The sequence below is a fragment of the Labrus mixtus genome, chromosome 1 (assembly GCF_963584025.1).
Source record: "Labrus mixtus chromosome 1, fLabMix1.1, whole genome shotgun sequence".
NCBI lineage: Eukaryota > Metazoa > Chordata > Actinopteri > Labriformes > Labridae > Labrus > Labrus mixtus.
Genome location: NC_083612.1, coordinates 4,702,891 through 4,726,566, shown reverse-complemented (window position 1 = coordinate 4,726,566; position 23,676 = coordinate 4,702,891). Strand labels below are relative to the sequence as shown.

At 41.2% G+C, this 23,676-nt stretch overlaps 1 protein-coding gene across 2 annotated transcripts; it reads left to right on the top strand.

The window, feature by feature from the left end:
• The first annotated feature begins 10,750 nt into the window (after positions 1-10,750).
• On the top strand, positions 10,751-20,588 carry zgc:153993 (uncharacterized protein LOC767645 homolog). Of its 2 annotated transcripts, none has more exons than XM_061057783.1 (6): positions 10,751-11,035; positions 13,846-13,894; positions 14,966-15,200; positions 15,544-15,676; positions 17,485-17,589; positions 17,703-20,588. In XM_061057783.1, exons 2-6 carry the CDS (start codon positions 13,846-13,848, stop codon positions 17,799-17,801), a joined length of 621 nt encoding a protein of 206 aa, XP_060913766.1. In that variant the 5' UTR covers positions 10,751-11,035; the 3' UTR covers positions 17,802-20,588. The 2 variants fall into 2 exon arrangements, with proteins under 2 accessions (XP_060913766.1, XP_060914565.1); XM_061058582.1 differs by having other exon boundaries at positions 10,754-11,035; positions 15,039-15,200.
• Positions 20,589-23,676: the final 3,088 nt, after the last annotated feature.

Here is a 23,676-nt window from a genome sequence, read left to right as displayed (position 1 = left end):
CTGTACTGAACTTCTGCTCCAGCCGTGTAAAACTCACATGAATACATCCCGGCTCCAGTCTTCCTTATTTTTTATCACTGATACCAAACTACAGTGACTCTGCAGGAAACGTCATGAACATGAGCTGACATTAAGCCAAGACAGTTTCCCCCTTTGGTTTACTGTGCGTGGTTGAGAATTCAACAAAAGCACAACATTGTTGTTCCTCTTCATTATTCTGATGCACCGCAGTTCCTGCAAACTAATTTAAATGTAGAATCACATAAAAGTTTGTTTTATGTTTGAAACATTAAAAAAAACTCCTTTCAAAAGAATGTCTTACTTTTGTTCTTCTTTTGTCTTAACTCTGCTTCATGTTTTAATTTCCTGCTCCGACTGATCTGTGGCCGTCCGCTGACAGATGACAGCTTACACTAATATTAGTCCTTGTTTCCAAATTTAGCATCAGTGTGAACAGGACCGAGGTCAAGCGGCCCTCCTCACACCAGCGTCCCCAGCAAAAATAACTCCATTAACTGTTTCCCATGCACCATCCTTTCCACTTCCTGTTATCCCCCCACTCCTCCAAACTCTCTCTCTCTGTCTTTCTCTCGCACACACACACACACACACACACACACACACACACGCATAAACACACTTCCTGTCATGACAAGGCTGAAATTAAAACAGGCTGTTAGTTTGGACCCCTCCGCAGCCGACAAAGATTAGGGGCATTTTCTCACAGTCTTATAAAGATAGACAGAAGAGGACCGGAGTGATGGGATACAGATAACAGAGTGTGTGTGTGTGTGTGTGTGTGTGTGTGTGTGTGTGTGTTTTCACATACATCAAAGAAAATGATGGGGATCAAGATATCGTGACTTTAAAGGCACACTCTTGCAGCAGCTTCTTTGTTCCTTTAATGTAAAACTAAAGGAAACAAATCCTACGCGATCCCGATGGCTCGATTGTTGATTTTGTTTTCCTACATCAACCCGACAAATAACTTACGGCCTTAAGGCACAGTTTCTGTTAGCAGATGAAACACACACTTAATCCTGTGTGCGTGTGTGAGTGTGTGTGTGTGTGTGTGTGTGGGTGTGTGTGTGTGTGTGAGCATGTCAGGACCTGACACTAATGCAATCATGAGCACAGTTTTTTGACCTTTCTAACAGTGGTAGTGTGTAAGTAGTAAATTTACTCAAATACAGAAAAAAAAAGTTCTAAGTTTACAAATTGAAGTCACTTGTTCTATTTTTGAGTATTTCTATCCATCCAGTATCTACACCGCTTTTCCCATTCCGGTAACAGGGAGGTGGAGCCGATCCCAGCTGTCACTGGGCGAAAGGCGGGGTTACCCTGGACTGTTCACCAGTCAGTCACAGAGCTGACACACAGACAGACACACTCACATTCACACCTACAGGCAGTTTAGAGTGTTCAATTCAAGGAAGAATGTGCGACTTTTTGATCCAGTAGATGGCGCCCTTGAGCACCAGCATGAAACCAAAACAAACTTCTGTTTGGCGACACCTCCGCTATTCTGAAGCCTCCGCTCTCCTCCAGCGACACACCTCCAACCCCCTCTGCACTCACGTTCACATGAAGGACTTATCAAATAGAACGCACCATAATTAAGCACCATTAAGCGCAAGTGGCAGACAAAATCGTCCTTTGCTCTAGCTGCAACTGTCCTGCATCGTTGTGTTAGCAGGCTAATGTTAGCACACTTTGGTTAGCTCGTAGCTTCATATTGAACATAAATTGACACAGAATTACTGAGCTCTAAAGACACTTACGTGACATCCAAATAATCAGTGAGTATGTTCTTCTTCTTTTCTCTAGTCCTTGACTTAAACAGCTTTTACACACGAGGCCGTCTCGTCCATGTAAACACGTCTCAGACAACAACACAGCCAGGGGGACTCACACTTCTCACTCATTGTAGACAGTCAGGACTCAGAGAGATATTTACAGGACGAACTTGATGTCTGCTGTATTTATGTGTAAAAATGTTGCACATTCTTCTTTCACCTAACGAGCATTTCTTTGGGCAGTAAAGCACCTCCCACAGACCAGCATCGCTAGCTGCAACTCAAAACAGAGAAAAACCCAAACTATGCAAATTAATCTGATAGTCAGACATTTGAAAAATGTGTGTAATTTTCTTTTAAAGCGTCAGACGAAACTGAGGGTATCGGCTTAGGAAGAGTGTTCCAAAGTGTCGGAGCCACAAAAATCAAAGGCACAATCACCTTTTTGTTTTCTGTCCGCAAATGACCAGAACATGTGTAAGGATTGTTTAGGGTTGCAACAGATTCTATTAAAGAGCAATAAAAGCAGTAACAAACAACAGATGAAACAAACCCAGACAACACTGTTAGATATTAAACACATCGACGATTTAAAAAAAAATGTGGCCCAACATCTGCATCATCTGAGTGGGGTCATCTTCCTTTTTAGATCTCAGCTGGTTCAATTGTTTAATTTAAACTAACTACTTTTTCTATATATTTTCACTATAGGCAAGGCAAGGCAAGTTTATTAATATAGCACATTTCAACAACAAGGCAATTCAAAGTGCTTCACACAAGAAATCAAAAAGCATCATGACAGAGGAAAGAAAATAAATATTCAAATAGAACATTTAAAAATCACTGAAATTATTAAATCTGAAAATATGTTCAAATAAAAATATAATTCAAATGAAATTAATTGAAGTAAAAATATAAAAAGAGTTAAAAGTTACAGTGCAGAGTTAGAGTTTAAAATCGTATTAAAATTGTTTAATTAATTAAAAGATAATTAACCTATAATGGGTTAATTGTGCCTTACAAATATTTTAACATTTGTTTTGGACAGCATACCCCCTCCTCTGTGTAGTGGACCCCTATTGGTCTACAGCATTACTAGCAGAACTAACTTCAGCGTTACTTTCTATGTGTTAATGACCACCGTGGTTGACAGCATTGGTTCCCGTTTAATTGTTTTTTAAGATTTATTTTTGGGCTTTTTGTGCCTTTAATGGAGACAGAGTGGGGAATGATATGCGGGATAGGAGCCACAGGCTGGACCCGAACCCTACCCAAACCCGCCCGGGGGACCACAGCCTCCACATGGGGCGCATGCACCAACCACTGCCCCACCAGCGCCCCTGGTACCCGGTTTTATCCAGATTTGATCAAAAGTATCAGATCAGAGGCAGTGGAAAAGTACAGGCGTGTTAGGCCCACACTCTTCTACATTCAGTCCAATCACAGGGAGGTGGCTGAACACAAACCGGACTGGCTGGTTTTTGATTGTGTGGTTCAGGTGGTGGTGTTTGCTGGGCGTGGTGAGGGGAGAGGATCATTAAGACACCAACTCACACTGACTGCTCTACCTAGTTCTCACACACTCACTATTCAGTGAGAAAAACAAACAACGCCTGCAGTCTGTAAAGAGGCAGCAGGAGAGATATACATATGTGGTTCATTGTCGCCATCATGTGGTGGTTTGTGGAATTGCTGTTAAATGCACAAACAGGAAAGGTGACTGAACAGAACAAAAACATGGACAGACAGCGAGACAAAATGAGATGTAATTAAAAAAGAAAAGAGGGGAAAAGAAATAAAAAATATATCACATAACATACAAAGCAAGTGTAGAATCTTGTTTAAAGATGTCTTTGAGTTTGCGAGCCTTATATCCTCAGGTTGTTGTTCCAAAGCTGAGAGGCTCAGATGTTAAAATCACCGTCTTCTTTAGTTTCAAGCCTCGACTTTGTAACGTCTAGTAAAGCCCAACCTGAGGAACTAAGGCTGCAAGCTGGTAGATAACAGCTACATTTCAGTTTTTTTTTTTTAAATGCATCCATGCTTCCCTCATTAGCGTTTTTTCCCCCTTTTTTTCGTAGTTCAGGAGAGAAGAGAATAACTGAGTTTAAGAAGACATTCAAATGGACAACGTGCCTCAACATCCTCCCGTTGAACAGGATGAATCCAGAATATCTATACGATTTATGGGCACCAACATTTTGTAAATTTGCAACCAGAGTCTGCGCAGTCTCAGGATCAGCTGAGGTTTTTTGTTATTGCTATTGATGTCAGGCCGCTTGTGCCAGCAAAAACACACATTTAACTGCCAATTATATTTTTTTTAAAACTCAGGTGGGTACAGTCCACAGCAGAGAGTGTGGGTTCAAAGCTGACACTCACAGTTATCTAAATTTAATGACACTTGTGTTAGTGTTTGTTACGTTTTCAGGGCGCCTTTTCTTCTGTCGTCTGTTAATCTGGTGTACATAGCGCTGCAGGAGCCGCGTTCGCTAACAGAGCTGTCAATCATGTCATTACACGGTTTTATAACACCAATTAATGTTTTTAAAAATACGTTCTTGACTTGTGTCATTACAACTTACTATCTTGACAAAAATAAATGACGTTCTTTTTTATTTTATAATTTTACCCATGTTCCAATTGTTAAGGGTTAGGGTTAGGAGGCGGGGCTTATGATCTACACTGCAGCCAGTCAACAGGGGGAGCTCTAAATCTTCTGGCTCTGCTTCTAGTTGGCTGTTGCTCCTTCCATCTTATACAGCATGTACACCATATATGGCTGAAGCCAATACCAGCTGGATGAGAGAGACGCAGGGCACACACCTGGGGACAAACACCCCCTGTGTGTGTGTGTGTGTGTGTGTGTGTGTGTGTGTGTGTGTGTGTGTGTGTGTGTGTGTGTGTGTGTGTGTGTGTTTGAGTGTGTGTGATGTCATCATGTCTAACATATGCAGAGGTTTTTTGTTAATGTACTTTTGCATTTTTGGCTTCATTGATAGGACAGCTGAAGACATGGAGAAAATGTTGGGACGAGATTAGACATGCATTGAAAGGCTGTGGCTCCAATTCAAACATACGGCTGATGCATCATGACCCACAGCCTCTGTATTTGGTATGTCTGCTCTGACTGAGCTAAACTAGCAAGCCACATGCAAAGGTTATGCAAAAGCATGGTATGTATGCGCAAGCCTCTCATTGGTAACACATTTGTGGTAGAACCACTGCAGGTTTGAATCCTGTATGTTTTGACAGTGAATCTTTTTGCCTCAGGCTAATAGTTTCAGTTAAGACTTGCCACGGTTCAGCTTCCATAGCCACATTATCATTTATTGATTCGACAACAACTGCATAACTGTTATAGTGTGAGCATTAACCACATCCCCAGCCACAGACTCAACCAGCGCAGAGCAGCTGTGATTATACTCTGTCTGTGTACTGTCACAGCTTTTAAAGGAGGAGTGAGTTACACCCAGGTGTAAAGTATATCATCATTTCCTCCTGTCTGTAGCAGCTGCGGAGGGTTGCCCTAACATGACGGATAGGACCAACACACTTACTAGCAATACCCTTTGAGGGCCCTCCTTCTGGATGTAGTCACAAACTGCAATAATTTACAACATCTTTGTGTAAGGGGCTGCACAGTGATGCAGTGCCCTATGACTGATTGTCAACCAGTCCAAACTGTAACCACCTTTCCTGTACAATATCAGTTTGGGGTTCAGTGCTTTGCCCTATAGGACACTTGACAGATGAACTGCAGAAGCTAGAATTGAACTGCCAAACCCCCGATTGAGAGACAATCAACCTCACCACTGATCCAAAGCCACCCCTCATCTTGAATTTAGCCACATGATGCTGCCCTGTCACACCACATCTACAGCGTCGACAGTGCACTCTAGGCATGCTCCGTGTGTTGACGATTTCTCCAGCAGGAGTATAGCAGCTGATTTTAATGACACAGCTCTGATAAAGCCATGGTACTGTACATGCTAAATGTCAAACTGCAGACGGACAGATTCAGCAATTCTGGATTGATTGTCTCATCTTTACTTCAGTGGAAGATGGAGAGAGAACAGCAGACCTGGAGTGGACTACTGCGGTTCTGGAGTCCTTAGGTTTTTTTAATGACTTCATTTGTCACTCATAGAGCGAGCAAGGTTGATCAAAAGAACTGCAAAAAAAAAACAGAAGACGCGCTTAAATCTATTGTGGGGAACTTTTATTTAATGCAGATGTTGTCAACCTCTATGGCCAAGCATCTTAAACCTTTTTTTTATTTATTTTTGGGCTTTTAATGGAGAGATAAGACAGCGGATAGAGTTGGAAATCAGGGAGAGAGAGTAGGGAATGACATGAGGGAAAGCAGCCACATGTGTGATTTGAACCTGGGCCGCCCGCTTGGAAGTTGCCATTGTTCTGGTCTGTGGAGCCTTGGGGTGTATTTGAAAGTTACAAAAGCCAATCAATGGCCTGGTTTTAAAATTCCGATTATTTTTACTGAAGTTTTGCTGTTAATTTTACATACTGTGCTCAGGGTCTCACATGTCTCACCTGTCTCACAACTACTGTTTTAAGAAATTCATATTTTTTGTTACTTTTCTTCAAAACAGCAACTCTCTGAGAACATTATTTAAAGTGCTCACACGAGGGGACCCGGGCCCAGATCTGAGTACACTTGACCCCAAAGTTCAGTTAATTTGATCAGACCCGAGTCCACTTGAAGAGGTGGTATTGGGAACGATTCACATGTACTCCAGTACGGTCCGTGGGAGATGTGAAGGGAACTGTGCTCAAACAAAGAAGTGGACTGCTATATGATAAATATATGATAATGTAATTCTAAACGTCTCCGTCTGAGAACATATTTTAAAGTGCTCCACATCAGAATTTCAGTCAGAAGTCGCTTTGACTTTATACGATGAGAACGTTTCAAAAGTCTGGCACGTGTATTTTAGTTAAAAACAGGAAAACAAATTTGAACACTCACCTGGTGAGACGTCATGTTGACACCTGTGCCATCAACGAGGTTGCAAGCACAAATGAGAACTGTCAAAACAACAATCTGAATATGGAACATTTTCTGCTGCCACATCTTGACGGAGTCCACGGTTATCACAGCATCTAAAGCCTTTTGTTTAAGTGTAGTTGAGTGTGACAACTTGTGTGACACAGTAAAGACATTTGAGCACAGGTACAAGATGTGTTAATTAAGGTGGAGAATGAAGTTAAACAAGAACTATTGAATGAAGAGCGAGTTGCAATAAAAACTAATGCCAGGCCAAATGTGCATGACATATGTGATAACTGCAAGAACTTGAAGCGCTGCTTAATTTAATTATAGTTTATTATATCATTTTTATAATGACTGTTTTCAGCATGCTCATTGCTTCACTTTTATTCAGTGCTGGACAAACTCTCCCGGCTTAACGTCCCTGTCTCCACCTGCAGGTGGATTACAGACTTCCTGTCTTAAGAGAATGACCATTTGATGACCTGGTGCGGTCAGAACAACCTGGAGCTTAACGCTCTGAAAACAGTGGAGATGGTTGTGGCTTGTGAGCTTTTATAGCGCTTTGCTAGTCTTCTGACTACTCAGCGCTTTTACACGGCAGGTCACACCTACACATTCAGAACCATTCACACACCGCTTTATAGTAACCATTAGCTAATCCCGTTCATACCCCGCTGATAAAGCAGTGGGAGCAGCCTGCGGTTAAGTCTCTTGCTCAAGAACACATCTGATATGTGGCGGCAGGAACTGAGGATTGAACCCCCAATCTTCCTGTTAAGAGATGAATAACTCTAGCACTGAGTTATAAACTTACTGTAGTTGAATTTAGCATTGTATTGAATTGTATCGCACTGAATGGCTCTAAATTAAAATGTAAAACTATCCGAAGCATATCCTGGCCTATGTATCGAGATGCATATTGGATCTTCTTCAGAGGGAAGGATGCACATTCTTACTGAGTAGAGTTTTTCCTGATAACTACAAACTGTCAAGTTGTCACTCTCCATGAATCTTTGCTGTGGAAATGTTGGGAAAAAAACACTTTCAGCTGCGTGCTGTGAATGGCCTCCTGTAACCCAGACCTGGGGGGAGCAATTACAGTAAAAACTACTCTGTGGGAATAGACAATCATGTTTTCTTTTGCATACGTCATGTAGAGACATCAGTCAGTTATCATGTTCCTGATTGGCCCTGCTCTGCATGTTGCTGTAAACAACATTTGGCTGCCTACACAGCATGGCTCTGGGAACTCGACACACAGCAAATTAGGTTAACACATGCAAAGGGACAAAGCACAGGCAAATTAGGAAAACATCCAGAAATTGTTATGAATTATCATCCTCATTATCACAAACATGATCATCATCATCACCACATTCTATTCTAAATGAATGGATGAGGGACAAGGGGCACAAAAAGTGGTGATAGGATGAACAATTCAGCTTCATTATTTGCTTGTGGTGTCTGGTTATTTGTATTAGTTTAAAACGTTTTGATGTCACGGAATATAAAACAATAGAATATGTTTATTGTCATTGTACATGTATATATAACCAATACTGTGTTGCACTGCCCTGAGAGGAGTTCAAATAGAATAATAAAAATACATCTTAAACTTAAAACCAAACATGCACACACATTGGCGTCAGATACAGCCTAGCGGTTATGTTGCATACCCATGTATGGGGGGGCTAGTCCTCGTCCGAGTGGACGTGAGTTTGAATCTCGACCTTAGCCTTTTGCTGCGTTTCCTCCCCCACTCTCTCCTCCCAACCTTTCCTGTCTCTCTTCAGCTGTCCTATCCAAAAATGGCCCCAAAAAGCAATTTAAAAAGTGCATACCAACATACACATAGACGTATGGTAGCAGAGAGGTTAGTAATAGTAACTTATACAATAAATGATATGATATAAGAGTTGTTCACTTTACGGTAAAAAACTGTAAAAACCTGTTGGTTAGTGTGTTGGGGATTGCTTTGATGGAACTTTGCAGGTCAAATAGTCCAATTGCACTGACACAATGGATGTGGATCAGCATAGACCGATTGACAACCAAAAACTGAATTTATCTTCTGGTGCCTCAGGTGACATCTAGCCCAAGGCTAACAGAAGCAACCAATGGCAAACAAATGTAAGGGGGAGAAAGAAGGTTCAGCCTGTTTATAATAACAAGGAAAAACATTGACAGTGAACAGCGTGACCTCTTCTCTCCTCACATGATGTGAAACTTGAACTACAGCTCCATGGCAGCCTTTATGTCGTCTAACTTAGCAACACAAAAAAGCCAGTTTCGTGCAAACTGTGCTCTGGGCATGAACATACAGGAGCACAAACAGACTTCTTATTTTGAATGTTTGCTTCATGCCAGAGAAGTCACATTTTGGCAGCTATAGGTTGCTTTCTGGTGTAATGATAGAAGCAGATTCAGCCTTTCTGAGGCATTTTCCAGTGTGCCATCTGGTTTCTTCTACTTTCAATGTGTGCAGGACGACAATTGAGTATTTGAATTATATACGCTAAAGGAATTAACAAAAACAAGACATGTTAACATTTAAATACAGTAATACTATAATATTTAACTCGCAGTCAAAACCTAGACACAGTTTTCTTTAACTGCCAGTTAATGGCCTAAGCCATGGATTCCCAAACTTTTCAGACCGAGCTGCAACCTCCGGTCTTGAAAAATGAAGCCAATGCGGAAGTGCAAAATCCTGCAGTTCATCGAGTGTCCGCTTGAGGCTGGCTGCAGGAACACCAGAAGTCACATACACATGACTGGCGAAAAAACAATTTTACAGCATAAATAAACATGTTTACAGCCTGGTACAAAACAAGGAAATAGGTCTGATTAGGTCTTGTCATCACTGGCACACACTGTACGGGGGTGAATTTTTTTAGAACGGCTCCGTTTTGATTTTGAAAACTATGTGTGTTATCCATAGTAAGGCACATGAAATTGATTAATTGGTTAATACTGGTGGACACATTAGCAGCCTCTGCCATCAGTGTGTGAATGTGTAAGTTTGACCTTTGGTGTAAAAGCGGTTTGAGTAGTCAAAAGACTAGAAAAGCGCTATAGGCTACAAGCTCATGTCCATTTACAGTTTGCATATCTGGCCCTGTCCTGATGCACGATTATCTCTATCTAAACATGGCGCCTTGTGCTTTTTAACCACCTTCAAGTGGACACTAAAGGAATTGCAGTTGTTTGCACTTCCGCATTGTCTACAGCAGGGGTCTTCAACAGGTAGCTCGGGAGCTACCAGTAGCTCGCGGGCAGGTTTTAAGTAGCTCGCCTGTAGGTTGACCGACTGTGTTAAAAATAGATACATATATCTGACGACAGTAAATGCACCTCTTCCTGCTATCCATATATTTGGCCCATGAAAACAAGTGTAAAGTAGAAATGTTTTTTTGGACCTTGGTGTGAATTTAAGATGATTGATAAGCATTGGCTTTTTACAATTTCACACGTGTACAAACAGCAGCTTAATTCAGCTGATGTGCACTATGTAAATAAATGCAATCGATTTGATGCAAGTAGCTCTTGGTCACTTTCATTTTTTTCAAAGTAGTTCTCACATGAAGAAAGGTTGGAGACCCCCCGGTTTAACCCTGGAACTGTAATTTTAACTCTTTCAAATTAAGCCTATGCTAAACTCTTTCTTAGCCCTGCTGTAACCAATAAACAAATTAGACATTGACACCACAACCTGTTTTGTGCTCCAGGCTGTAAACATGTTTATTCCTGCTGTATAAGTGGACATTTTATCATCGGAGCTGGCGGAGATTCCCTGGCTTTTGGAGTCAGCCTGAAGTGGACACTCGAGGAACTGCAGTTTTTTTTTTTTTTTTTTTTGCACTTCCGCGTTGGTTTCATATTTCACCTCAGCTTCAACTCTGCAGGTTGCCACTCAGAGCAACGGAGTCACGGAGGAAGGAAAGAGGCGTGCCGGCCGGTGGTGTCTGTGCGTTTCCGTGTCACTTCCTGTATTTTCGGCGGAGGGGCAAAAACTTTTCTCGGCTCGGACGCGGCCGGGGACAAGTTACTTTTTTAAGGCCTTCTGGCGTCAAATGGTTTAACTTATCATCTAAGTGTCACTGCATCGCCCCCAGCTCGCTTTCCCCCTCCCGAGCTGACAGAAAGTTTGGAGCCATGGCTGACGGACGAGAAGAGGAGCAGAGAGAAGAAGACCAGGAGCTTCTGGGCGCAGTGGGTGGGGAAGGTATGTGAAGCCATGTCTGCTCTTATTCTCCAACACAAACACAACTTTCAACCATACTTTTCTATTCTTTAGGTAACATTATTAGTATTATTAACAAGGGAGGCACTTATACTCTGTGAAAGTGTTCCTCTGTCGCGGTGAGAGTGAAACTACTCAAAAGGGGTCAAACATTAAAAGCCTCAAATACCACAGGATGTTTTCTCTCCCCCCATGCTTTCGGTTTTAACTTAAACTTGCTGGAAGATATGTTCATACAATCTTAAAATGTATGCATATTAAATCAGAGGCTTATAATGAACCAGTGAGGCCTTATGTCTGAACTGCCCTGTCATTAAAGTGCTCTGTGATAAACAAGATCATAAAAGAGGCAGATTTTAGTCAGGTCACTGAGTCATAGAGCTACTTATAGGATTTTAAATCTTCCCTGTTAGGGTAAGGAGAAACAGACACAATTAAGTTGTACAGGTGTGCTTTTTTATTTTTTTTAAAGAGGACATATTCTCAATTCAAATTCAAATTCAAAAAACTTTATTTGTCTTCGGGGGGGCAATTCAAAGGCACACAGAGCAGTAAATTAACAACAGTGCAAGTACGAAACATTTTAACCTAAATATAAAGTGTCAATTTAAATATAACTTAAAGCTTAAACTTAACTTAAAAATATAAAATATAAAAGAGTAGATATGAGTGGACAGTGATCGGACTAACAGATGTAAACAGATGTAAACAGAACTATGTGCAGTAAACGAGAAATAAATATATATATACAGAGCTATGTGCAAGTAGGCAAAATACTAGATACTAAATGATAAGTTATAAGGTGCATGGTGAACAATGGAACAACAAAAAATGGAACTCCCCCTTTTTTACCTTTTCAAACAGTCCCCCTGTGGTCTAAGTGAAACATCTGTGCTGTGGTCAAAATATAACATGAATCAAGCAGCAGAGGAGGTTTGTGACCCTGTAGAAACCAGCTCTCTCAGAACGCTCCGTTTTGGTGTGTGTGTCTCTTTAAATGCAATGACCCCCCTGAGTTTTCACGGTAGACAAAGATAAACTTTATTGATCCCCCGTGGGGGAAATTTTTGTGTTACAACAGCTCTAGAAAACAGGAAGCAGGAATATAATTATTAAAAATAACAAGACGTTAAAAATCAAACGTATTTACATCCGTTAAATAAAGGGTGAAAAAATACAATAATAGAATAATACAAGGTATTTACACTTCCACTTGTGGAAAGAGTTATTGTAATTAAAAACACACACAGTGTGGAGCAGTATTGATATGAGTGGTGATGCTGTTAAAGAGTCTGATTAAACAGTCTGACTGCAGATGGGATGAACGACCTGCGGTAGCGCTCTGTCTTGCAGGGTGGGTGTCTCCATCTGCTGCTGAAGGAGCTGCTCAGGGCCCCCACAGTGTCATGCAGACATCACTCCTCTGTAGTGAGAATAAGAATGGCGGACCTGCGCAAAAGTATTTGTTTTAGGCTGGGGGTGGAGTCCATGGGTGGGGGGTTATTCCTTTAATGGAGGGATAGGACAGTGGATAGAGTCAGAAATCAGGGACAAAGTGCAGAGTGAGTGGGGAATGACGTGCGGGAAAGAAGCCACAGGTTAGATTCTAACACGGGCCGCCCGCTCTTGCTGACTACAGCCTCTGTACATGGGGCGTGCGCCCTAACCAAACGGCCACCGGCGCTCCGAGGGGATTTTCTTTTTTACAAGAATCCAACTTGTGGCATCACAAGTTGAGCAAATTTGAAACGGAGCACTTTTCCCTGTGTTGTAAGACTTATACAGACCACAAACAAAGGACCAGGTGGGTTTATTTCACATTTTCTTGGTGAAAAATCCACTTCGACAGTGTTTTTGAACATATATTTGGGTAACCTGAGTGTCTACCGACCCACAAAATGTGTTTGAGTCTTAAAACAATGTGGGACCTTTAAGGCCTTGGCCTTGCACTGGTTGCACTAGAACACACCGCAAAGACTACAGCTGCATGCTCAAGGGGCTTTCCTGAACCTGAGTCGAGAGCTCGAGATAAATGAAACTCGAACAGCCAATCAGAGAGATTCCTCTCACCGACCAGCCGAAAGACTGGTAGTGACGGTGCCGGACACCCTGCAAAAAATTAGGGCGACAACAGCTCACCGATGCTCCAACGAGTACCTAGGGCCGACGATCTCCTTGGTGTGTCAGGGCCTTAACGGACACTGAAGCTTCAGTGTTTATCCAGCTCTGCATGGGTCTGTAAACCTTTCTGTGTTCTAACCTCTCTCCATTTTTCCAATATTGATCCTAGTTTGAGCACGTTTCTGCTCGTGGAGCTTATTAGAAACATGCAGAGGCTTTTTAGGTCGGGTACAATCACTTCTTTCTGAACCAGTGCCCGCTCCCATTGTTTCAACATCTGCTGGTTAGCCATTTTCCCGGCAAACAGAGGGTCGTTCAAAACGGCCGTCAAACTGCCTACCTGTGATATGAATCTTATGGTATTTTGCCACATGACTTTTTGAGCACAGCCCTATTTTTTAACCATATCTCTCCATTATTCTCCACTCCTCTTGTCCCAATAATGTCTGGGGACGTATTTTAACTTTAAAACTCAGGAAAATGTCAAACTGAAACAACATTTTAAACTACATGTCAACACTAATATTGAGTTCTTCATTTCATACATGGTCTGCATCATTGTAGTAAAGATATGCCAAAGTGAAGAGTTTATATTAATACTTTTGTATAAATACATTTTCAAACGTTTCTAAACTAACTGTACGCTGTTATCAATCTTCTCATTGCTTCAGATGTCATCGATGACCCCATCATTGATCAGGGAGCAGTGCTCCTCAGAGGGTAAGTTCATAAATAATCCAAATAAAAACGATTCAATCACAGATTTCTAACACAAAGTTATTATTCATGGAGACCCAGTGACTTGATTCTTCGCTGGTTTGATCAAATTAGACGGGAGGTCAGGTTGTTTCTGCAAAATCAGGATAATTGGAGAACGTTAATAATGTTCAAAGAGAAGGACCAACACACTGAGCTGCAAAGTGCGAAGCGATGTGGATGAGGGTCAGCACCTCCAAGTCCGAGGCCATGGTTCTGTTCCTGGAAAACAGGGGATCACTCCATCAGGGTGGGGAGTGAGTCCTGGCCTCGAGTGAAGGAGTTTAAGTATATAAGGGTCTTGTTCACGGGTGAGGGTAGGATGAAGTGTGAGAGTGACAGACAGATGCCTCCTGGACGCCTCCCTTTGGAGGTTTTCCGGGGACACCCAACTGGGAGGAGACCCCCGGAGTAGAGTTCTCTGGAGGGATTATATAACCCGTCTGGCCTGTGAACGCCTCGGAATCCCCCCAGGAGGAGCTGGAAAATGTTGCTGGGGAGAGGAACGTCTGGGTTGACTTACTGCTGCCATGGCGACCCGAACTCGGACAAGCGGAAGAAAATGGACGAAGAAGGACCATAATATTTTTATATATAACATAACATTACGATTACATGTTGTATTAAACCCAACATTAACCCGAATTACGATGTTGACAAACAGCAACACTTCCTAAATAATGGCACAAGTCGGCATCGAACATTTACTGGACTGGAGGGATGTTAAAAGAGTCTGTATCATTGAGAGCTCGTCTGCAGTGCTGCAGGCATTAACAAAAAGAGAGAGGAATTGGTGTCATTAATTTGTAAGAATTTCATTGATCTCATGTAGTGATTCAACCCTTTTCACAGTGAGTGCAGATTATTTTGTATCCTGATATCCGTTAAGCCTCCAGTCTGTCAGACGTTCATTGTTATAAACAACTGTGCTGGTGGTATTATTATTATTATCTAGGTCCACTTCTACTTATACCATGTCTACATATATATAGCATAGGGTATTTTAATTGTTCCTTCTGTCCTCATCTGCTGCAGAGTCGTGCTTTCCTTTACAGATTCAATATCGGGCGAGACAGTCCATGACCCTCATTCTGTGTACATGTCCTAGGTATGTGATTGAACGTATAAACGCCCAGGAGCCCGGTCGACACGTGTCGCCTGAGGATCTGGGAGGAAGGTCGAGTGAACAACAGGATCCACAAATCAAAGAAGTGGTGGAACAGCTGCTAAAGATCGCTGATGACCTGAACAGGAACGCCGAGCTCCAACAGTAAGCGCAGCGTCATGATAAAAAAAAAAAGACGCTAGGATCAGATCAGTCAGCAGAGGCCTGTGATAGATTTTTAATATGAAAGATATCTTTGAGCATATTAAGACTAAGTGAAATCATGTTAGACGTCACGTTTGGTTTGTTTTTCATTTTTTGTTAATTGTGGTGAATTCTGCACTTTATTGTTATTTTTCCACCTGTAATGCAATCCTTCTCATTTTAGCCATATATTTGATTAATTAAATTAAAAGCCTCTTATTAAGTAGATGCATATTTTTAATCGGTTAACAGCACTAAAATGAATCCATTGTGACATTAAAGTCTTTTCTTGCTGTCATGTCAGACTCATCAACCAGGTTCCAGGCAACTGTGCCCAGGGTATCTTCATGAAGGTGGCCAGAAACATCTTTGCTGATGGCATCAACTGGGGTCGTGTGGTGGCTCTCTTCCATCTGGCCTACAGACTCATCTACAAGGTGATACACAGAACTTTTCAAATCCCAAACACAACAGAGCATCACATATTCATGTCGGGGTGCTCAATGTCTAAGCTGACGTAGATTTGTCTGTTTTATCCAAATAAATTATGACTCATAGCCTGTATAAGTATAAATATCATCTTATTTATACTTTTAAAGCAATTCCCAAAATATCGTAAATCATTCTCCTAAATCTCTGATTTCCTAAAACGCACCCTGTTAGCGCACTCACACTAGGCAGTCCATACCGTGCCTAAGCACGCTTCACCCCTAAAGTCCAGTATTTTTACTAGTGTGAGCGCTCCGATCTGTGCTCAAGCACACTTCCTTGGCCCTAGCACCCTTGAAAGAGGTGTGCTTCAGCATGTTACAGTTCCTGAACGAGCACAAGCATGAAGGCGGTACACAACGTCGACAGCCTTCATTATCGAGAAATCTCGGAGTGTTCTGGCTGTTTCTGACTAACATGACTCAAAATAAGACACAAATTCAGTAAAGGAGCTGTCATGTTTTCTGTGTTGTTCTCCGATGTGCAGACGCAGATTCGACCGCTGGTTCCATGTAAATTAAGCACGCTTCATATTCACGTAAAGCCCAGCATGTGTTGTATGACGACGTTATGCACAAGTGGTAACCGTGCTGGTGGCATGGTGGTTAGAGCGCGCGCCCCATGTATCGAGGATGTAGTCCTCCAGACGGGCGGCCCGGGTTCGAATCCGACCTGTGGCTCATTTCCCGCATGTCGTTCCCTGATCTCTTTCTCCCTGATTTCCGACTCTATCCACTGTCCTATCTCTCAGATAAAGGCAAAAATGCCCAAAAAAAAAAAAAAAAGAGGTAACCGTGCTCAGGCCCGGAGCAGTGTGAGTGTGTGTTCAGAATTTTATTTATGAACAAGAAACGAAAAGGACAGAGGTCACACACTGTTCAGCTCCCAATGAGAAATTTTTGATTTTCTTTTGATTTTCTCTTTTACAAGGAACATTGGTCATCAACACAGTCGCTTGCAATTGGCTGGCGCTTCATATTAACGTAAAGCCCAGCATGTGTTGTTACGGCATTACGTACAGGAGATGCATAATGCTAGCTAGTCCTGGAGTAGTGTGAGTGCAGGCCAGCGGGGGTTATGGGGAGGGGTAAAGCACGGTACAGGACAATTTTCCGAGTGTGAGCGCGCCCTGAGAAAATTGAATGCTGTTCTTGAACCATCGCAGTAGAAGCAGATAAACATCGCACAAACAGTAAGGAAATTAGTGTTTGGTAGATTATTTCTTGGCTTCTTGGCAATAAATCTTATACTGTTGGAAAGCCTGTTTATTTCCCTTTCAAATGGTGCCACGTTTGTAAGGAACATGCATTTGTGGGATGAGCAGCAGAGCTAAGTATGTTTGCGTTCACACATACAGCTCCTCCTGAAAGTTTTCTGGAAATGTGAAAGCCCTTTCCTTAAAGTCTGCTGACCTGAATTCCTTGGGCAGCTCTTTTCAGAGCCTCAGGCCTTCAACTGCGACTGTGCTTTTAACCTGAGTTTTTCAGCTGTGCCTCAGGAACACATTGAATACCTCTGCCTTAAGGTAACGGTAGTCAAAGAGGTTCGATATATAGCGTGGAGAGAGGCTATCGATAAGTGGAAAGGTCTGCAGCTCATTCCTAAAATTGATTCTAAAGAAACTAGTAGTAAATGCAAAGAGGCTGAAGCAGGCGTAATGTGGTCACTTTTCTTGGTTCTGGTTAAGAGTCATGAGCATGGATGGAAACGGTGTAAGAATGTAGTTTGTTAATATGAATTTGTTTTTATTTCAAAGGCGATAACAAGCAACCATCTAGAGAACATCAGAATCATCATCAGCTGGGTTCTTCAGGTCATCAGAGAGCAGCTCCACACCTGGCTCGTACAGCAGGGAGGCTGGGTGAGTGATGGATGGTCTGTAAGGACCTGTCAGTCATGTGCTTAATTCATTTCTCACATATTGACCTGTCAGTAGGGTCCAAAGCTCTAATCCTGCTCTCTGTACCTTTCCAGGAGGGGGTGATCCGTGGGATTTCTCGTTGGAGGACAGTAGCCATAGTAGCATCAGTAGTATTAGTGGCAACTTTTGTTTACTACAGGAGAACACGCTGAGAGCTGCAGACCTGCAGACCTCACAACCAGGACCGCAGTGCCATCACTTGGGGAAAAGCCACTGCATAATAGAGGCAGTTTCTAGAAACATTTACGACCACTTCTAAGCCTCCGTCTTCTAATGCAGAGGAGGTCAAATACTGTACTAAGGATTTTTTTCTTTTAAGGATTTCAAGAGCCAAAAAAGTGCTTTTACAGTCTGCTGTCCATCAGGCGTCTCAAGCAGCAACTTCAAACCTAATTTCATGGAATGACACGTTCAGCTGCATCACCACCTACAGTAGCCATATTGGAGGGTTTCCCCCCCCGGGTGCAGCAGATGATGGTGTTCATGAACAAACAGACTGGAGGACCAAACCCCACCTGAACCACAGGTCTCAAGATTATTTTGTTTCTTTTGGTGGTCCAACCTAAATTTGACCAGGTTCTATGTGGATCACCTAAAATGACAAGAAACGGTCTGAAAAAAAAATTCTGATGACAAAATATGCTGCAACCTAAGTTTGCTAATCACGATTCAACAATTACAGAGCAAGTTGGCTTTAAAAAAAAAAGAGATCATGTTTACTCAAACGTTCACTAATCAAAAGGCACCGAAACGAAACTCACCAAATTCACATTCATCATCAGCTGATGTTTCTGATGTGTTCATCTAATGTACTGTGTTGCTCTATTAGAGTTTTTTTTAAAACAAAATATACTCAACAACATCTTTGATTTCCGCTTCGACAAACGTGAAAACGATCTTCAGCCCTTCAGGATTTCCAACACCTTGTTCAATAAACTTCACACTGCAAACCTTAAAGGAAGAATACACAACTTTTTCAGACGGCTGTTTGGCGACAACTCCGCTATTCTCTAGCCTCCGCTCTCTTCCAGCGGCACACCTCCAACTCCTCTCCACTCGAATTCACAGGAAGGAGTTATCAATTAAAACGCACCATGAAGCGTAAGCGGTGGACACAATTGTCCTTCGCTCGAGCTGCAATTGTTGTGTTAGCATGCTAATGTTAGCACACTTTAGTTAACTCATAGCTTCATAGTCATCTACAGACACTTACACTGAAATACTTTAAACCATAGACACTGGCTTTAAAAGTGTCTCTGAGTCAGCTAATGCTAACGTTAATGTAAAAACAGAGCATTGGCTGTCCAGCATCTATGCACAACATAACAGACACATTGGTATTGCTGCATATGTTTGTTAGAGGGTGAAATACTTTACCGTTGTTGAATCAGCATTTAAAGAGTCAGTCTGTTAGCTAAGTAAATATTGAATGTGGTCTGCTGACCGTCTCTGTACTGTGAACACGACTGCTTTTTAAACTGGCTCAACCGAACCTCACGAGTAGTTTCATTTTAGCACTAACTTAGCCTGCTTTGCTAACAAAGGCAAATTCAACCGTTGCATTGGAGACAGGGTTGTGAAACTCTGTATCAGTAGGATTTAGCTTTTTCCTGACTTCATTTTTGCCTGATCTGATTCCTCACGTTGAGATTTTTGTCACATTGGTCTACGTTTGAACTCATACATTGTAAGAGCTTCAGTAAAGTAGAGTATCATAAAGCAGCCTGACTGTCCAACATCTCAACCTCGTCGTCATTCCCAGCTCGGTTGCTCTGTGTAGTATTTTAACATCATCCTCACATAACATTTTAATGAGGATGGATGCTGGTAGAGTTTCATAAATATAAGAAATTTGTTTTTATCTTCTACCGCTGCAAAAAGCATTAATTTTTTTCTTGTTTTTTTATTTGTAAAAATCTCGATTAAGATTCTTGAAAACATGAGAAAAAGGACCAGACTTTAAAAAAGAAAAGAGTTGTTCCGTGGGTAAAGGTGTAAATGTTTAAAGGGGTCATATTCTGCTTTTTCTGGTTTTATATGCTCTTTAGTGTGTTTTCCATGTATCCTGTGCATGTTTAGGCACATCTATGTGCAAAAATTCAAAGTCCGCGGAAACGTGGCTTCTCCTACCTCCTCCTGTTAGCTGTAGCATTAGCTGCATGTAACGCTCGGTTCTAGCCCCCTCAAAAAAATTGCTAGTGTGACGTCTTGTCAGTGTGATATCACTGATCTAAGCCCATTGGCTCGTTGTGGTAAGCCCTGCAGCTCATGTTGCACGCCCGTTAACTTCTGTAGCACGCCCACGATCTGCCGTAGCCTGCGGTAGCACAGTAGTGCTAAGGTGCTAATGTTTTTGCTCCCCTCGGAGCCAAAGTGGCTGCATTCCCAATATGGTAAAAGGGGCGTGACAATTCCGAGAACCGTGCTGAGCGACTGACCAATTACGGCAGAGCCGACAGGCCGACCAATCAGATCAGACTTGGCACACGTGGGGACTCTGAACGTGGGCACTTCAGAGCCTTAGAGAGAGAGTCAGAAGAGAGCCGGTGCATGGAGCGGCAGTACATGAAAACAGACACTTTTTTAGAACTTTAGCTATTGTGAACATACTTTAGTAGGTACATAGATTAAATATATGAACCCCAAAAGGGCATAATATGACCTCTTTAAATCATGTTTGTTATTTTGGCTAGTAAGGGTATTATTTGTTATGATTTATTTTAGAACAGTCGATGGCTTATAGCAAACTCTTATCTAGTGCCAACTGAGCTTTTATCAAATATTTTTACTGTCAAAATGATTGTGCAATGTTAAAGGGATGTTTACTATTTATCTGCGGTTTTCAGGTGTTTTCGTAAAAATGTGACCTGCTTATTTTATTCTCAGTAAAATGATGTGATTGGACTTGAGTTCTGTGAATAAATATGTGTTAAACCACACATCTCGCTTCGTGAATTATTCACCACATCTGGGTAATGAGCTATCTAGCCGGCCATATGCAAGATGCAACCTGAAAAGAAGTGCAAAAAAATGCAGTTCCTCAAATGACCACTTGAGGCATGCTTCAAAAGCCCTTGAAGTTCCATTGGCGACCATATTAAAAAGCTAACTTTTAAAGCAGAAAAAAACAACAAACAAATAACTCGTGTTTTTAGTTGCACACAATGAACAGGTGGTGAATTTTTCACTCCTGACACTATAAATAATTTTATCTATTTAGGTAATTAACCATCTTAACCAGATAACCTTATGTGTGCTGCATCTCAAACAACCACAAAAAAGTAACAATTTAAGTGAACTTATTAACACGCTGTTAAATCCAGGCAAGAAATGCAAATCAAGCTAAATAACCACACTTGAAAAATAACACACACACTTATAGTGTGTAGACTCTGTGGAGAGAGCGGCCTGCAAAGCCTCAGCAGCTTACCTCAAATGGGTACAGTTCGCTTTCCGCCCTCGTTTCCGGCTACACTCAGGAAGTCCCTGGTATCTGGCCAGGGCAGAGTCATTTCTCTCAGGGCAAGCTGTCTTTAGGCCTCCGATAAAATGACGATATCTGGTCAGAATGATGTTTCTGCGATGTGTGCTGGAAACTTCAGTTGCTTTCCCAGGTCAACCAGTTAGCTGCCAGTCCTGTGCGGTGGAGAGAAGGCCAGCTGCAGCTCTGAGATGTAGTTTGGGCTGCTCTCCTGCCTTGATGAATGATAGAGTAGTTGTTGTTATTGACGGTCTAAAGCCAGACTGTCTCCTGTCATTTCTTTTCAATCACATTGAAACCAATAGTTCTAATATCTATGGCTCATTTTTGTCTTGAAGACTAAAACAATACAAACATAAGAATCTCAGATTGTCTTGATTGTGTCATTTTAGTGTCTGAAGTTTTGCACATAAAATTTGACGAAAATTTGACAATTTATTTAAAAGACAAAGTTAAGTCCAATGATTTTCTAATTGACTGTCTAGAAACTAAAGATTAAGATTCTTAACTTAGATTCTCAAAGGCGTTTTGTTGGTGGACATTTAAATTAGATGTGATATTTATGTGATCCATACAGGAATGCCACACTGACCTCTGCTGGCCAATTAAACTTTTCTGTTAACAGTCTGTTAAGTCGCTTATAAATCACTACATGCACCTGTACTATGAAGTACTTTTACTGTGTACTTTTTGAGAAATCCACTGTCAAAGTCCATAATAAATCACTGTAATGAGTCTTTTTTTCTGACTTTGATGTCTTCTTTCATAAGTAGACAATGATTCTGATATGGTTGGACTTAGTACTTCCTAGACTACATGCACAGGTACTATGAAGTACTTTTACTGTGTGCTTTTACTGTGTCCCATTATAATGAGTCTTTTTTCTGACTTTCACGTTATGAGTATCATAAACATAAGCAATGTCATAAAAAAATCATACCTTTTAGAATACACATGCTCAAAAGAGTCAAACACATTAAATTCTGCTATTCTAAAATAATTTATTTTCAAATAGGTAAGGACGAGACCTCTCGTTCAGTATTTATGAAGGATTTGGAGGGCCAAGGTCTTTGTTAGGTATAGATGGATGGATCCTTTATCGTCATTGCAAATCACTACACAATGAAATTCAGTCCAGCCTCAACCCCTTGATACTTTAAGAAAATATTTTTAAATAATTCAAAATATAGAAAGTAAGCAAGTTTATGGCACATAAGGAAAAAAAGAATGCTTGAAATTACAAGGATTTTTACAAAATCAAAAAAAAGAAGCTGTCATGTGTTACCAGAGATTGTACTCTTTCAAAAACCAACCTCTTCTTCATCATTCCCCCCACAAATTAAAAAATAAATGCATATGCTCAATAATGATATTAGAATTAAGTCTTCTCACGGGAGATAGGAGCTCAGCTGTTGAGTAGATAATACAATTACATTATAAGGAGTTGGATTTTATTGCAATCCCAACTGTTAGATAGATGTAGTTGTTGATGTTCATAGTCTTTGTAATTTCATCTACGAAAATGTTAAAGTTTATAATAAATGTAAAAAAAATGTCAATAGTATTTTTTTATTCGTGAAAGATTATTAATATTTGAAAAATGCTTGTATGTGTGTTTATTGCAAAATATTAAAAGTGCAACATGTAGCTGTGAAAGAGCGAATCAAATTGGTACTGTCACATTCAAAACACTGCAGAGAGCTGTGCTGTGTAAGGGAGCTTGACAGTGGATTTCTCCGAAAGCACACAGTAAAAGTACTTCATAGTACCTGTGCATGTAGTCTAAGAAGTACTAAGTCCAACCATATCAGAATCATTGTCTACTTATGGAAGATTTTTTTTTTAACAAGACATCAAAGTCAGAAAAAAAGACTCATTACAGTGATTTATTATGGACTTTGACAGTGGATGTCTCAAAAAGTACACAGTAAAAGTACTTCATAGTACCTGTGCATGTAGTCTAGGAAGTACTAAGTCCAACCATATCAGAATCATTGTCATCATTGTCTACTTAAATGTAAGAACATATTTTTTTATATTTTTTCCAAGGAAAACACCTTATTTTGAAAAACGGAAGTTACTGCAGACTCGCAGTATTAATCTCAAACTAATTTCACCGACCTCTGAAGCTATTCCCTGAACAGTATTTTGTTTGCTCCCGTTTCATACACGTGTATCTCAAAATCGCTCTCTCTGTCTGTTACTCCTGCTCGCTCTGGAGTCCGGAGCATTTACCATAAAGATCAGAATACGTGGGCACTTCAAATTTAGGGGCGGCTCACTTCACCAGGTAAACGCGAGGAGCGGCTGGCTTGACAGCAGTCACATGCGCACTGAGCCATTCACAGACAGACATACCCTGCTCGTATAACAGTAATATAGCAATAAGTATGGTCATTTTACCTGCTCTTTTGTAATGTCAAAAGACAAAGAGTAAGGTATTTTACCTGCTTTTTGTAAAGTGTCTCGAGATGACACTTGTTATGAGTTGACGCCCTACAAATAATAACTGACACTTGGTGAACTGCATTCTTTTGCATTTCCGC

What these genes read in the sequence shown, in the direction of transcription:
- zgc:153993 (XM_061057783.1), top strand. Translation starts at nt 13,846, where the DNA reads ATGTCATCGATGACCCCATCATTGATCAGGGAGCAGTGCTCCTCAGAG. An exon ending in AGGAACGCCGAGCTCCAACA is followed by an intron (nt 15,201 to 15,543) that starts GTAAGCGCAGCG and finishes CTGTCATGTCAG; the next exon opens with ACTCATCAACCAGGTTCCAG. An exon ending in CCTACAGACTCATCTACAAG is followed by an intron (nt 15,677 to 17,484) that starts GTGATACACAGA and finishes TTTATTTCAAAG; the next exon opens with GCGATAACAAGCAACCATCT.